The 17,548-nt window shown below is 53.4% G+C and overlaps 1 protein-coding gene across 6 annotated transcripts in view; it reads right to left on the bottom strand.

Moving 5' to 3' along the window:
• Nucleotides 1-17,548, bottom strand: part of LOC135244162 (rho GTPase-activating protein 23-like) — a 98,090-nt gene that overhangs the window by 47,662 nt on the left and 32,880 nt on the right. The window contains exon 1 of one of the 6 annotated variants that reach the window (XM_064316397.1): nt 3,945-4,042. The exons of 4 other annotated variants lie outside the window; for them this stretch is intronic. In XM_064316397.1, the coding sequence (XP_064172467.1) occupies nt 3,945-3,998 (54 nt within the window). In that variant the 5' untranslated portion in view covers nt 3,999-4,042. Of the gene's footprint in view, nt 1-1,573; nt 1,692-3,944; nt 4,043-17,548 lie in introns of those variants that run through there. One more of the 6 variants, XM_064316400.1, reaches the window with a different exon arrangement.

Raw genomic sequence — 17,548 nt, 5'->3', positions numbered from 1 at the left:
TCACGACACCCCCGTCTGTCCGCATTCACTGCTTGATGCCGACCACACCCCCCACCCCCCCCCCACCCCACAACTCTACATGCTAACAGACGCAACCTCCACAGCCCCCTTCACCTCTTTCATCTGGGTGTCTGCAACTGGCACGGAGGTACTAAAAGTCACAGCGCCTTCCCAGTATCTCCTTTAAGCCCGTCGCCCCCCCGTTTCCAGAGAAACCAGAGAGCACCGCCCACTGACCCCCCCCCGCGTGGTGGTCAGGTGACCAAATTCCACCGCTCCGCCTTTAACGAACTCCAAAAGGCTTCGCCGACCCGCGGACCGCCCTGAGGAGGCGGACGTAGACGGCACAGAGAGGAGGGAGGGCGTCCGACGGTCTCGCGGGGGGGGGGAGGGGCAAGACTGACCGCCTTCCGCTCCACTGGCCAACAGGAGCCCCTGGGGGTCTTTACACCAGCACAGGGATTCGCTGTCTCAGACACACACACACACACACACACACACGTGTGTACATACACAGCACCCTAATGACACACAACACCGCGCAAATGAACCACATGCAAACCAGAGCACAACAACGTGGTTCAGACGGTCCACGTCTCCCCTGTTACACAATAGCACACTCTGCTCATAGGGCAGTCTGCAAAAACACCACTCTGCTTACAGGCAGGTCTACAAAAACACCACTCTGCTCATAGGGCAGTCTGCAAAAACAACACGCTGCTTATATGGAGGTCTGTAAAAACAACTCTGCTTATAGGAAGGTCTGTAAAAACAACTCTCTGCTTATAGGAAGGTCTGTAAAAACAACTCTCTGCTTATAGGAAGGTCTGCAAAAACAACACTCTGCTTATATGGAGGTCTGTAAAAACAACACTCTGCTTATAGGAAGGTCTGTAAAAACAACTCTCTGCTTATAGGAAGGTCTGTAAAAACAACTCTCTGCTTATAGGAAGGTCTGTACAAACACCACCCTGCTTATAGGAAGGTCTGTAAAAACAACTCTCTGCTTATATGGAGGTCTGTAAAAACAACACTCTGCTCAAAGGAAGGTCTGTAAAAACAACACTCTGCTTATATGGAGGTCTGTAAAAACAACACTCTTCTTATAGGAAGGTCTGTAAAACAACTCTCTGCTTATAGGAAGGTCTGTAAAAACCCCACTCTGCTTATAGGAAGGTCTGTACAAACACCACTCTGCTTATAGGAAGGTCTGTACAAACACCACTCTTTCCATAGGGAGGTCTATACAAACACCACTCTTTCCATAGGGAGGTCTATAAAAACACCACTCTTTCCATAGGGAGGTCTATAAAAACACCACTCTTTCCATAGGGAGGTCTATAAAAACACCACTCTTTCCATAGGGAGGTCTATAAAAACACCACTCTTTCCATAGGGAGGTCTATAAAAACACCACTCTTTCCATAGGGAGGTCTATAAAAACACCACTCTACTTATAAGCAAAGAGACGATGCCATTAAACAGCCCTGTATGATCCACAGTAGATTTTCGCAGGCTGATGAAATCACACAGGGTAGTTTTGGGGTGGGGGGGGGAAGTTTAGAGTGCTTACCCGGTGCTGAGGGCAGGGGTGCTGCTGTCCCCTCCGGGGGATTTCGGGGCAGGGCGGCCCCGCGGGGTCTGAGACGCCGCGCAGCACCGCCAGCCAGATGCAGCGGGGCTCGGGGGAGCTGCAGTCCACCCCCACGGGGCTCTCGAAACGCCACTCGGCCCCCGCCGGCGCGGGGTAGGGCGGCTCGGCCCCCCCCGCCGCCCGCCCCGCCGCCGACGACCGCATGGCAGCAGGGGGCGCCCCCGAGTCCGAACGCAGCGCGCGCACCGATCCTCTCCCCCCCCCACCCCCAAAAAACAAATCACAGCCCGACGGCGGCCCCCCCGAGACGGGTCATGACACTCTCCTTAGGGACCGTGTGCAAAGAGGCCGGCGTGAAGACGAACAAGCGAAAAACAAAAATAAGCCCTCCTTCCGGTCGTCTGAATGTCTTCCGGTGGCGATATAATTGGATTTCTTCTTCTTCTTCTCTTTTTCCCAGGGGTTGGATTCTGCGGTCAGATTTGGCTCCGCGTTAGCGCTGTTCGCTAGCTCGCGCTGGCCAAGCGGGAGATTAGCGCCTCCTACTGGCTGACGCTGAGCCCGCGCTAAGGGCGCCGCGTCGGTTTACCGCGCCGGCGCTCGCTCCTGTGCGCCCGCAAAAAAAAAAAAAGCACGCGGTCGTCCGCCGACGGCGCCACGGAGGGTTCCGGAATATCTTCCCCGAGCGAAGAGGCCGCTCGTCGCGGGGCGAGGGCGGCGCCCGTTTGCCGCGGCGACGGGAGACCGCGCGTCCGTCCGTCCGCCCGCAGCCGCGTCTCTGCGAGCGCGCGACCGAGCGGTCTCTCTCTCCAGGCCCCCGCGCTACGCCGGTCTGTCACGTTCTCTCAAACGCAGCTGCCATGCTGTCACAGTGAAGTAACCACACACTCTTTTTCTCTCTCTCTCCCTCCCTCTCTCTCTCTCTCTCTCTCTCCCTCTCTCTCTTTCTCTCTCTCTCTGTCCCTCTCTCGCTTCTCCACCCTCTCCCCAATCTTCCCTCCTCTCACCCGGCTTATCCCAGTCTCTGTTTTTCTCTCTCTATCTCTCTCTCTCTCTCTCCGTCTCTCTCCCTCTCCTTCCTTCTTCTCTTCCCCCCTCTCCTTCCCAGGCTGCTCGGGGCTCTCCGCTGGGCTCCCGTCCGTCGCCGCGGCCCGGGCGACGTCACGCCGGTCCCGTCCCTCTCAAAAAAAACTCCTCATTTTCCCAAAAGGAAGAAAGAAAAAGCCCAAAAAATTCCAAAAATTCCCAGACCGGCGGTTTTTCCGGGGAGAGAGAGCGGCGGGATCGCGGAACGGGGGCCCCCGGGGTGTCAGGAGCGGAAAGCGTTCCCGCCGTGACACCTGCGTCCGGAGCGACGGGCGGGAGAGAGCGGCGTTAGCGGCGTCAGCGTGTGCAGGAGACGGTCAGAGCGACCGGCTGGCTCACCGGGGCTGCTCCCAAACTCCGCTCGGCACCCACCCCCGGCGTCACCACAAAAAAACACGGAGAGTCGGATTTCAAACGGAGGGGAGCACGCACACACTCCCCCGATCCCTCTAGTCCCTAACCTCGCTCCCTCTGTCTCTCCGTCCCGCTGTACTACCCTCCCTCTCTCTCTCTCTCTCTGTCCCTCTGTACTACCCTCTCTCTCTGTGTCTCTCTCTCTCCCTCTCTCTCTCTCTCTGTCCCTCTGTACTACCCCCTCTCTCTCTGTCCCTCTCTCTCTCTCTTTGTGTCTCTCTGTCTGTCCCTCTCTCCACAGTCAGTGTACAGAGGTATGCCCCCCCCCCCCAGGCTGACGCTGGCTCGTTCGCTGAAAGAGGAAAGCCAGAGGAGCGGAGCGCGCGATCAGAGAGGATAACAGCGATCAGCAGCGATCAGCCGCGATCAGCAGCGTCAGCCGCAGACACAACAGAGCCGCGAGCGACCAGACCGGGAGACTCTCCAACTACGGCTGAGCCTGCCGGCGCACGCACACACACACACACACACACCACACACACTCACACACACACACATACACACACACACACTCACACACACACACACCAAACCAAGCACACAGGTCAGTGCCTTCACTCTGGGCTGTTTTTACACATGTGTACAGCCATCCCTCATTACTCTGTAACACTATACAATGACCCCACACATGACTTACATATATGTACACGCAAACAGAAACACAAACACACACACACACACACACACACACACACACAGACAGACATTCAGAGACACACACAAACAGGCAAACACATACACATTCAACATTCACAGACGCACGCAAACACAGACACACAAAGTCTCTTTCTCCCCCTCACACACACACACACACACACACACACTGGAGGGGGTACAGTAGGGGTCTCACCAGGCAGCCGAGGCTCTTCCAGGCTCTAGCGGAGAGCGGCAGGCAGGTCAGCATGCTCTCCTCACTGCCGCATGCGGAGCTGCGAGGCTGGGGAGCAGGGACCCGAGCTCAGCTCTGCCGTTACCAATGAGGTCAGACAGGTTTTCACCTGCCACTCACAACCCCGGGCCTGTTCCAACCTGCACACCGACCCGCACGCAGGAGCGCGCGCACGCATATAAACACACACACAGGAGCACGCGCACGCATATAAACACACACACAGGAGCACGCGCACACACACGCATATAAACACACACCAGCACGCACGCACACACACACACACATATAAACACACACCAGCGCACACGCACACACACACACACATATAAACACACACCAGCGCGCACGCACACACACGTATATAAACACACACACACGAGCACGCACACACACACGCATATAAACACACACCAGCACGCACGCACACACATGCATATAAACACACACACACACGCATATAAACACACACCAGCGCGCACGCACACACACGCATATAAACACACACACACAAGCACGCGCACACACATGCATATAAACACACACACACGAGCACGCACACACACGCATATAAACACACACACGCATATAAACACACACCAGCGCGCACACACACACACACGCCCACACACACACATACACACACACGCACACACTCACACACACACACACACACACACACACTCACACACTCACACACACACACGCCCACACACACACACACTCACACTCACACACTCACGCACACACACACACACTGTCCACACGCGGCGCAGCGCTGCAGAGAGAGGAGGAGCCCGCACACGCACGTTGAGTCAGGGATGTGTATAAATACACGCGCTGTGTAATTACCGTCCCGCGAAGCAGGCGGGCCCGCGTTGGGGGGGGGGAGGCCTGCTCCCCTCACCCTGCGGCCGGCCCGGGGTTTGGGGCTCTCTGCAACCGCCAAAAAAGAACCGCCCGGAGAAACCGCCATTCGGGACAGCAGGAGGGGAGGGAGGGAGGGGGGGGAGGGGGGAGCGGCCCCAAACTCAGCAGCCGCACGCTCCCTCCCCCCCCACCCCACCCCACCCCCAAAATCCAACTAAAAGCAGCTCTCCTCCCCCTAATCCCAAACTGAACCATTCCATCCGGAATGTTTGGACGGCCCTCGTGGAAAAAAAAAAAAACATGGATGCCGCCGCCATACTTTTGGGTAGGAGATCAAACAGACCGCGGGGCCCCTCCTAAGCTTCCCGGCCGTACAGCAGTCCCTCTCTTACGCAGGGTTCTACAGCGCTCCTATTTTAGGAGCGTTTGTTCCTCGTGTGTGTGCCAACTGGAAAAATCGTTTAGGAGCACATCTACTGACCGGGACGCATGAAGTGTGCCCCATAAATTGCATGTGCTCTTTGGAAAATTCCGATTCCTGGGTAGGACACTGCCGTTGTACCCTTGAGCAAGGTACTTAACCTGCATTGCCTCAGTGTATATCCAGCTGTATAAATGGACGCAGTGTAAATTCTGTGTAAAACGTTGCGTAAGGTACTCTGGATAAGAGTGTCTGCTAAGTGCCTGTAATGTAATGTGAAAATGTTACCGTACAGACCTGCTATGGCTTCAGAAACAGCTGGCCTGGACAGGCTGCTCTGGACAGGTGGACTTGGGACGAGTGACACCAACCTTCACAAACGGGACAGCGTCCCCTGTCCCAGACTGGGTACAGCGAGACGAGGAGAACCGGATGCATGTGGGGCAGGTCTGAGGCAGTTATGACTACAAGGCAGAAGGAGTGGGGGTACAGAGAATGAGCTGGGACTAGTTAGGGGCAGGAGGGAGGACTGTGTACAATAAACACTCTCTCTCTCTCTGTCTCTGATCCTCCCTCTATCACTGTATCACTGTCTCTATCAGTCCATCCTCCCCTCTTTTTCTCTCGCTTTCTCTCATCCAATGAAAAGAAAACACACAGAAACACAGAAATACACACACACGCAAACAGAAACACACAGACACACAGAAATACACACACACAAACACACACATGCAAACAGAAACACACACACACACACACACGCAAACAGAAACTCACAAACACAGAAACACACATACACACGTACTGTACAAGCACAGAAACCAGAAACACACACACACACACACACACACATACATTTGCACACACGCCCACACACATACCGTACAAACACAGGAACACACACACACACACACACACGCACAGATAAAGTCTCTCCTCCCGTTTCCTAGTTTCGTGTCTGCGCACCGCAGACTCTCAGTCTCCCCTCTGTGTGGTTGCGGGTTTGAATCCCCCAGAGGAAGCGGACTGGCAGCCCGCGCGCGGCTAACCTGCAGCTGGGGGACGCCTCGCCCCCCCCCCCCCCCCCGGCGAATCCGCCACGCCCTCGCCCGCACGCCCGCCAGGCTTCGGCTCGCCGGCTAGCGCGCGGCTAGCGCTCAGACACGCCCCGATCCTCAGACTCGCGGACAGAAGGGATACCGCCACCACCGCCCACCGCAGTCATCACTGCAAAACGCAGCTCGCTGGGGACCCCGAAACAGCCCACCAGCGACCCTAAAAACACACCCCGCTGGTAACACTAAAAAATGTTTTTCAAAATCCCAGGGGTGACCTCAAAATAATACCCCACTGGTGACCCAAAGGCACCTCTCCCCCCATCCATCCCCATCCAGCGACGCCAAACCCTAGCTTCTCAGAGTGCACACCGCAGTTCAGTTCTTCCAGGACAATACCCCATCGATGACCCCCCGTACGGCCTAAGAGTGACGCCACCCCACACACACACACACACACACACACACACATACACACCCCCGCTGGGGACGTTTACATTCAGACGTTCAGACGTTCAGCAGGCGCTCCTGTCCACAGCCACTTTCATAAGCGCGCAAACACACGTTTCAGCAGCAGCAGCTGAGACCCAAGCCTGGAGACCATGGCGCTCAGAGCCACTGAGCACTTCCAGCTCGCACCGCTAAACCTGAACGCTGGGAACAAATGGTAAATGGTAAATGGACTGCATTTATATAGCGCTTTTATCCAAAGCGCTTTACAATTGATGCCTCTCATTCGCCAGAGCAGTTAAGGTTTGGGGTTAGGTGTCTTGTCAAGGAAGTTGACATGCCCGGTCGGGGTTTGAACCGCAACCCTCCGACTGTCAGACAACCGGTCTTACCTCCTGAGCATATCCGCCCACAGATCACTGGACGCGGAGAACCTGTCGCTGGAGGCGCACCGGCCGTCGAACCGGGCTGCCAAACTCCAGTCCTGGAGGGCCGCAGCGTCCGCCGGTGTTCGGCGTCTTCCAGCAAGGATGATTCGTTTGAGCACGTGATTGGCTGAGGAGTCCACACACCGAGTTCTCAAGGCTTTGATTGGCTGCTGATTGAAAGGAAATCACCCAAGACCCGCAGACACTGCGGCCCTCCAGGACTGGAGTTAAACCTGCAGACGCTGCGGCCCTCCAGGACTGGAGTTAAACCTGCAGACACTGCGGCCCTCCAGGACTGGAGTTAAACCTGCAGACACTGCGGCTCTCCAGGACTGGAGTTAAACCTGCAGACACTGTGGCCCTCCAGGACTGGAGTTAAACCTGCAGACACTGCGGCCCTCCAGGACTGGAGTTAAACCTGCAGACACTGCGGCCCTCCAGGACTGGAGTTAAACCAGCAGACACTGCGGCCCTCCAGGACTGGAGTTAAACCTGCAGACACTGTGGATCTCCAGGACTGGAGTTAAACCTGCAGACACTGTGGATCTCCAGGACTGGAGTTAAACCTGCAGACACTGTGGATCTCCAGGACTGGAGTTAAACCTGCAGACACTGTGGATCTCCAGGACTGGAGTTAGACCTGCAGACACAGCGCCCCCTCCAGGACTGGAGTTAAACCTGCAGACACTGCGGCCCTCCAGGACTGGAGTTAAACCTGCAGACACTGCGGCCCTCCAGGACTGGAGTTTTGAGAGCCCTGCTGTGGAAGGTCACGATGCTAGTCGCAGTTGTATTCCTACCTGAGGCAAATTCACCAGTTCACTGTGATAATCAATACCGATGTGAGCAACAGTACTGCCTCTGACTGAGAGAGAGAGAAAAAGAGAGAGAGAGACACCTCTATTCAAAAACTGGAACAATTTCGCCTAAACTTCCCCAAAGTTACCATTACAATAATATAAAAAAACTCCCCTGAGCCCTGGGTGAGAACACTGAATGCCCTTTGGGAGCAAGATAAGTGGCCACCTGTCACAAAATGAAGGTCAGTGATTTCCCAACTCCATTACTCGTATTGTTAGTAGTTCTGTTCTTATTACAGTCCTTATTCGCAAAGTTTATTATTCAAATTGTAGGTTGTCTGTAGTCTTTAATTTTCCACTTTTTAAATTTAAATTGACTTTATTCCACTGTATTAATTAAGTGTCAGGTGTGTCACTGTTAATTGTTATGGGGGGGGGGACTGAGAGAGAGGTGGTAGAGAGACAGAGAGAGGGAGAGACGGACAGAGAGGGGGGCAGTGGGACTAACAGAGAGAGAGAGGGAGAGAGGGAGAGATAAGCCGCGTTTCCACCGCAGGAACTATACCCCGGAACTAGGAACCTTTTGAGGAACTCAGTGCGTTTCCACCGCAGGAACTAGGGTCTAAATTTAGTTCTGGGGGCTTTGTTTTACCCCCCAAAACGTTCCTGCTCGGGGGGTAGTACTTTCAGAAAGTGCAGGAACCTTTTGGGTGGAGCTTGCAGCGCTGAACATTTCTGATTGGTCGACTACTCGTAGCATTTGTGTTGTATTTATTTTCCGCCATTACCCGCCATGTTTGAAAATATGCAGCGGCAAACCAATTTATTTTCATAATAACTTCAAATCAAACTTGTATGTTATGCGGCGCAGTAGGCTACTTTTGGTTATAGCCTGTCAACGTCTTGGAATTATAACGTGTGCTCTTCTGTTCTTTTCTTGCTTTAGTATTCGTTTTATAAAATGCTAAGCATTCGTGCTGGGACAGCATATTACGTAGGCTACCAAAACATTCAAACGGATTAATTCGGTTGCTGAATATTTTCTTCCGGATTTTCTTTGTTAGCCCGTTGTAATTGACTCAAAACGTTTGATACAGTTATGTGAGGTATGCTGTAGTTCTGCATAATTAACATTGGTGATACAGAACAAGCAAACTGGAAATCACCTTCCGCACTTTTTATCCGGGTAAAATAACAGGTTAATTCTAGTAATCTTCCCTTTAGCTTTTTCAGACTGCCGTAATTTTACTCAATTTTACTGCCATTTTTCAATTCCACGAAAAGACCAGGAAGACTATGGACTCATTTGTGGTGCATGGTTCGCATCTGGAGGGCACACTTCGCTGCTCGGCTAGCAGTAACTTCGAAGGAAAGCGAACGGTGGCTGTACCACTACTAATTTACATTTTCACGCAAGTCCGAGTTTTCGTTCTATTATTGTCATTTTGCAATTAGCCTATATGGAATTGACGACGAGAAAGTAATAAAACAGCAAATTGTTTACAACGTGTGCATGTTTTCTGCTGTTAATGAATGTGTTTGAGAGGATATATGAAAATCAATAAATACAAAAGTAACCATATATAGTCATTGTTGGTAACCCGTTGTATATAAGTGGAATAAACCCCTCCGGGCTGTCCCGGTTATTAGAAAATAATGTAGGCTACTTCGGTGGTAGTATGGGTTTACAGAAGAAATCATATGACAGATGGACCGACGACAACGTCAGTGGGCTAATTTGCCTAATCTTCGCGGTACTTTAGACCCCGGTGGAAACGCAGACAACCATTGGCTGAAGGAACCTTTTAGTTCCTGGTAAAGTAGTTCCTGGGACTGAAAGTTCCGGGTAATTTTGGTGGAAACGCGGCTATAGAGAGACAGACAGACAGACAGAGGTGGGGGTAGTGAGGTGGGCAGTGGGACTAACAGAGAGAGAGAGAGACAGGGGAGAGAGGGAGAGATAGAGAGACAGACAGACAGACAGACAGAGATGGGGGTAGTGGGGTGGGCAGTGGGACTAACAGAGATAGAGAGAGAGAGAGGGAGAGAGGAGAGAGGGAGATAGACAGACAGACAGACAGAGGTGGGTAGTGAGGGGCGTGGGGGGCAGTGAGGGGGGCAGTGGGGTGGGCAGTGGGACGAGCAGACACAGATCTGCAGGGCTATAGAGGCGCTCTCTCTGTGCTGACGGTGACACGGGGCGCTACACAAACACAGCAGCGCTGACAATGCTGCCGCCGCCGCCGCTACACAATGGGGCACGTGGGCCAGATCAGCACCGGAGACTAGAGACACACACACACACACACACACACACTCACACTCACACTCACAACACACTACACACACACACACACACACACACACACACACACACACACACACACACACATACCTCAGACACACCTCACACACACACAACACACACACACACACACACACACACCACACACACACACACAACAACCTCAGACACACACACACACACACACACACACACACACCACACACACACCCCACACACACACACACACACACCCACACACACACACACACACACACACACACACCCACACACACACACACACACACACACACACAACCCACACACTCATACCACACACACACACACACACACACACACATACCACACCTACCATCAACACACACACACACATACCTCAGACACACACACACACACACACACGCACACGCACACGCACACACACACACACACCTCAGACTCACACACATGCACATACGCCCACGAATGCGCACACACATCCAGGCATGCACACAAGTGAACACACAAACAACCACTTCAGACAAACACAGACACACACACACACACACACACACAAACAGGCTGTGTGCTTGATATGGTTTTCCAGGGAATCTCCACATTAAAGGCAATGTTCTGCTTTAAAACTAAACAAATGAAAAAAGCAAGGCAGTGAGTTTCTCCGATGGGACCTCACACGGAAACAGAAGGAGCCGGACAGGATTCGGGTTTGTATTCACACCTGCCAGGCAGAGCACAGCCCCGGAGTCTATTTTGGGCTCCTGGGGGGGGAGGGGGGGGGGGGGGCCCCGGGTGTCACAGCTGGTTCCTGTCAGGGGCCCTGGGGGCCTGTCGTTTCTCTCCGTTTTTTTGTCCGGTTTTTTCGCTGAGGCGGGCGAAGGCTGCCGACCTTTGACCCCCCGGGCGAGAGCGAGCCAAGAGGTCAGTCGGCACGGCGGGCTCTCGCTACGCGACCTCGCGTGGCCGCAAAGACAGGAAGTGACATCACGCAGAACCGACGAATGGCGGCGCTATGAGAAAGAAAGTAAAAATGCAGGGCTGGAGTCAGGAGCCTTTGGGCTGAGAGGGAATGGCTGAGCCCTCACTCTACTGTACTGAGAGTCAACGGGGCGACAAAAAAAGTGAACAATTCTCCAGACCTAATTTCAGAGTTCACCTCACACACGTTAGAAAGCAAAGCACAGTCACTGGTAGACAGAAATTTACATCAACAGAAAATGAAGATCCTATAAAGGCCAACTGGATGAAAACTGTGGCTGGTTAAGCAGGATTATTTTAACTTTAACCATCTGTAAACCCCTGACCCACAGACAGACACATTCTCCCCTAGACTCACTCAGCCCTGTTGGCTGCAGTTCCCACACTCCCGCCACCAGAGGGCAGCACTGACCAACAGCAGACACACGGTCCCAGCGAAGAGACTTCAGCGAAACTGAGCTCTAAGCAAACAAATCAGAAAGTCATCAAAACAATAAGACAAAACATCAAAAAGTAGTGCTTGCCTTTCGTTGATAATCTTTTAAATTATTCTTTATAATACTACTCCAAAGAACACCCTTTCTGATAAAAGTTCTGACATTTTTTTTTTAAAGAGAGAAGAATGCACATTCCGACGGTTTCCACCTGCTCTCATAAGCGAACGCAGGTTTCGTGTTTTCGATGCAGGTTAAAGAGGACCATGGGGGTGGGGGGGGGGGTTTTGATGTGTGAGGCCGCGTTCGGGGGACAGAGAGCCCCCCGGGGCCCGCACACCTGCAGTGAGATCTGAGCGTGTGCGGCTGCGGCGGGAGGCCCCCCGAGGCTCGACGGCAGCGCTCTCTCTGAGGGGGCAGGCCGAGCGGATCGAAAAGAGGAGGCGCACTGCCGCCAGCGGGGTCCCCCCCAGGGCGTCACGGAGGGGCCGCGCGCGGCGAGAGCCTGTTGGACGCACTCCGCCGACAAGAGCGTTCAGTGCGCTCCGCCCGAAAGTGTGTTAAGCGCACTTCGGGGTCCTGACTGGATTGAGTGCATCGACAGAACGCCACGTCAACCAAAATCAGCTTCTCTCCAATGACTGTACACTCACCTCCCATCACTCTGAACACTCGTCCTGCAGAGCCAGAAACTCCTACTGAACACCAGGTACTAACACTTAACACAAAAACACTGTCCACCAGGGACTCGGAGTAACACTGAACGCCGCAATCTAATGAAACATCAGAGACCAACACTGAACACCACAGACTAAAAATGACCTCCAGGGGGTAATGATAAACACCAGGGACTAACACTGAACATCAGAGATCAACGCTGAACACCAGAGACCGGACCTGATGCAGTAGAAGCTCTCTTCTCCTGAGGTTCTCAGCACACGGAGCCTTCCGGAAGCCGGCACCGAGAACAACAGCCTTCCTGCGCAGCCATTGGCTCTACAGCCAGCCCCATGTGACCAGGCCGTCTGACAGCCTGGCCTGAGGACGCCAGCCGGCTCTTCGGCCTGCACGCTGTCATTAACTCACTTACAGCCTGAGAGACAGAGAGCAGACTTAACACAGCTCAGCCGTGGGAGAGGGCAAAAGAGCAAGAGAAAGCCAAGGAGAGGAGAGAGAGAGAGAGCGGTCGGTCGACCTGCCCTGTGAGCGTCAATCACCATGTGTCCAACACAGCTCCAAACCCCGCCCCCAAGAGCACTCCCCAAAAGCAACGGGGGGGGGGGGGGGTGGAGATTGGAGAACGAAAGGATGAATACAGAGTCAGAGAAGAGAGTGAAAAAGGAAAAAGCAGGGGAAAAAAAACTAGTAGAGGAAGATAGACGGGTACTAGGGATGGGTAGAATGCAGAGAGAAGAGAGGGAGAAGGGGGAGAGGTAAAGAAACATTAAAATAAGCTGAGCTCAAAGTTTGGCTTGGCAGTGAGCATGAAGAAACTGAAAGCATGACGGGCATTCTACACCGCAGAAAGCACTACTCAAATCAATCTCACCGGAAATATGTCTAAAAATACGTCAAACAGCTCTTCAACCAATTACCCTATATGGCAGCGAAAGTGGTCTGTTGGCTCACAGAACGAGAATCTATTAAATCTGCCTAATGTCCAACAGATATCCCACATACAGACAACCTCAAAGCGCTAAATAAGAAAATCAGAGCTCAGTTACAGCAGAACCTCCATTCAATATGAACTGCCATTGACAAAATGGTATTCAAATCCAGACTTCACATTAGAAAACGGAAATCTCCACCCGCACTAGCACAAGGCCTCGTTATGCCCCGATAAGATCTGAAGCAAAATCGAAAAACGCTGAACTCATGAGCATATTAAGTTCGAGCAGCCCTGGGGTACTACTCCACACAACAACAAAGAGCTGCAAGTCCACCACTTAAAGGGGAAGCCCGGACAAAAATCACTATTTAATATTATTGTCCGCAGCTTGACGCTCATTTACCATTCTCATTTATAAGGACACAACAAACGTGTACCTAAAATGTACAGGACCAAACATGATGACGTCACCAGGGTAAACTCCTCCCCTTTCCCCACAGTAGAGAAAGGATCCGGAAAGTTCCGTGGAGGCAGCAGCTCAGATCGACCTGAAAGAGGACTCCAGACCTTCAGTTATGTCCTAAATGTTGTGACTGTGAAACACAGAGAAAACAACAGATTAGGTTGCCAGTACGCAGTATTCTCCAATTTAAAGGACACCTCCATGCACTGATAAGAATAATTAAAACCCGAACGACATACATTCAAACGGGCTTCTGTAGACACAGAAGAAAGATTTGGTTTGACACATGAAAAACAGGTCACCGCGATCATTCTGAAGCCACGCACAACCAAGCGCGTTTTGATTTATGGGGGGGAGTTTCTCTTTGGAATGACACCACACCAAAGCACGCATAAGTTCAAGACAAATGATGAACGGCCATCTACCCACAGCCGAAAACAATAAACAATATTTATTAAACTGTTTAAAGAGCGCAGAAAAACACAAAGTGAACTCAGTCGCTGAGACCAGCAAGCACAGCGCACAGCTAGCATGAGCACAGCTAACACAGAGCACAGCTAACACAGAGCACAGCTAGCACAGAGCGCAGCTAACACAGAGCACAGCTAGCACAGAGCGCAGCTAACAACAGAGACATAGCACAACGGCTCTAACACAGAAGCGAGCTACACAGCGCAAGCTAAACAGGACGCGCAGCTAGCACAGAGCGCAGCTAACACAGAGCACAGCTAGCACAGAGCGCTGCTAACACAGAGCGCAGCTAACACAGGCACAAACTAAACAGAGCGCAGCTACACACCAAAGCAAAGAGCACAGCAACACAAGCACACTGCACAGAGCGCAGCTAACACAGAGCACAGCTAGCACAGAGCGCAGCTAACACGCCACAGCTAGCATGAGCACAGCTAACACAGCGCACAGCTAGCACAGAGCGCAGCTAACACACCACAGCTAGCATGAGCACAGCTAACACAGCGCACAGCTAGACAAAAAGCACAGCCAGCACAACACGGCTAACAGAGCACAGTTATCACAGGCGCTACTAACAGGTGAGCACAGGTGCCACACGGCACAGCTAACGCAGATCGCAGCAAGAGCAGGACAGCTGGCGCAGGACACGGTCAGCACAGTCCTGTTTGCCAGACCCCCACCCACCCCCCCACCCACCCACCTGACAGGGCACACCACACAAGCCTTGCCTCTCACTACACACTTCTCGTTATCTCACACAAAAACCGCCATCTCCTCAGGTAGCGCTTTTGTTTTCAGCCGGCCGTTCAGGAAGTATCGCTTTTTCCACACTTTTGTCACTTCTCATATTTTATTACCCTCCCTCCAAAGCCACCATTGTGCCGTATCTGCATGTTTCTCGGCACACTTCTTGCGACGCTGATTTATTTTTACCGTTTGAACTCGGCGGAAAGAAAAAGAGGGAAGAAAGGCACGGGAAAAACATGACGACGCGCTGAGGCGAGGGCGACATAACGCAGAAAGAGAAGAAGAAGAAGGAGGAGGAGGAGAAGAAGAAGAAGAAGAAGAAGGAGGAGACCGGACAGAAGGCTCAGAGGGAGACAGAGACGTACGGAAGTCCCCGAAAACGCCAAGTTCTCCCGCCGAGCCGAGCCAGGTCAGCAGGGCCTATCTCTGCTCGACGCCATTTTCGGTTTAACTCCGCGCGACGCCCGGTGCGAAATTCCTTCTCTGGCGGGCGTGGCGCCCAGGCGGCCGCGGCGAACCGCGGAGAAGAGAACCGGGACGCCCGGCCCAGCCGCGGTCCGGACCGCTCACAGACACCCCGGTACAGACTGCTCACAGACACCCCGGTACAGACCGCTCACAGACACCCCGGTACAGACCGCTCACAGACACCCCGGTACAGACCGCTCACAGACACCGCAGTCCGGACCGCTCACAGACACCCCGGTACAGACCGCTCACAGGCACCCCGGAACAGACCGCTCACAGACACCCCGGTACAGACCGCTCACAGGCACCCTGGTACAGACCGCTCACAGACACCCCGGTACAGACCGCTCGCAGACACCCCGGTACAGACCGCTCACAGACACCCCGGTACAGACCGCTCACAGACACCCCGGTACAGACCGCTCACAGACACCCCGGTACAGACCGCTCACAGACACCCCGGTACAGACCGCTGAGACACCCGTACAGACGCACAGACACCCCGGTACAGACCGCTCACAGACACCCCGTACGACGTCACAGACACCCGGTACACGCCGCAGACACCCGGCACAGACCGCTCACAGACACCCCGGTACAGAAGGTTCCAGACACCGCTACAGACCGCTCACAGACACCCCGGTACAGCCGCTCGCAGACACCCCGGTACAGACCGCTCACAGACACCCCGGTATAGACCGCTCACAGACACCCCGGCCCGTTACAGCGCATACAACAGACTCACACAGCGCTCGCTGCTAACGTGCGCTACAGGCAGCAGTGAGGTCAGGGAAACAGGCTAGCGGCTATAGATTGCGGGTTTGATCCCCGGGGGAACTGCCTTCGAACACTGAAGCAAGGCACTCGAATGCTTGAATGGCTTCCGTCAATATCCGAGCTGTATAAACGGATTGGTCAGTAAAGGATGTAGGCTTTGTCGTGAAGCAAAAAGGAACAGAAAATCTAATTACATGCCACAGAAACCCAAAGTTTGATCACATCTGTGTTAATAGAGAACTTGTGCACAGAAGACTCTGATCAGTAGGAAGGGCTTTCATTGGCTGAGAAAGACACAGCCTTGCTCTGACTGGCTGAGGGACGCACGGTTCAAGGTGCCACGCGCACATACACATGCACACGGCAGCAAGCCACTGTACTGGCACGGACCACATAAACAGACCTGAAACCTTGCATTCGGGAACTCCTCTCACACCGACACGAGTACACACGCACACACATGCAGTACTACGAGCACAGAAGCACGTGAACGCGCACACACACACACACGTGTGCACAAACAGCCTCGTGCTGACAATAGCTTTTCTTCTACATTTGCTGTTTCATAGACCATCTACGGAGAACGGAGATCAATCATCACTTCCCATATTCACGCACAGAAAGGAAAGAGGAAAACAATACATTCCTCTCCAGTTATGATATGCCCAGCTTTCAGCACTGTACTAAGGGGAATCTATTATGGACTGCATTTACATAGCACTTTTATCCAAAGCGCTTTACAATTGACGCCCCTCATTCGCCAGAGCAGCTAGGGGTTAGGCGTCTTGCTCAAGGACACTTCGACACGCCCAGGGCAGGGTTTGAACCGGCAACCTTCCGACTGCCAGACAATCGGTCTTACCGCCTGAGCTATTAGAGCAGACTGGAGAAGCCTGCACCATGTCAGCTATTTATTGCTGAGCTGCAGTTCTCCAGCGCGTGTGCGGTAGTGGACAGCGCCTGGAGATTCTCAAACGCTCTGAGGATTTTCCGAGTCAGGAAAACCGTCCGAACTGACCCGTTTTCCACTCAGCTGCGTAATCCTTCTGGGCTAAAAATACAGTGCCGAAAATTCCAGGCCTCCTGGTCTTCCTTTCCCCCGCTTCGGGTTTCCACATGACCGCGGCTGCTCCCTGTACTACCCCGTCGTCCCGGCAACCGTGCCGTAGCCCCTCCGTCGCCCTGGCGGACGTCGACCGCGCTCCCGCCCGCCGCCGCGTCCTCCCTCGCGTTCGCCGCGCCGACCGCAGGGACGCCGCCCTGGCCCCGCCCCCCATCCGTCTCCGCCT

Source organism: Anguilla rostrata, chromosome 17, assembly GCF_018555375.3.
Source record: "Anguilla rostrata isolate EN2019 chromosome 17, ASM1855537v3, whole genome shotgun sequence".
Classification (NCBI taxonomy): Eukaryota; Metazoa; Chordata; class Actinopteri; order Anguilliformes; family Anguillidae; genus Anguilla; species Anguilla rostrata.
This window is presented reverse-complemented; position numbering and strand designations above follow the sequence as displayed.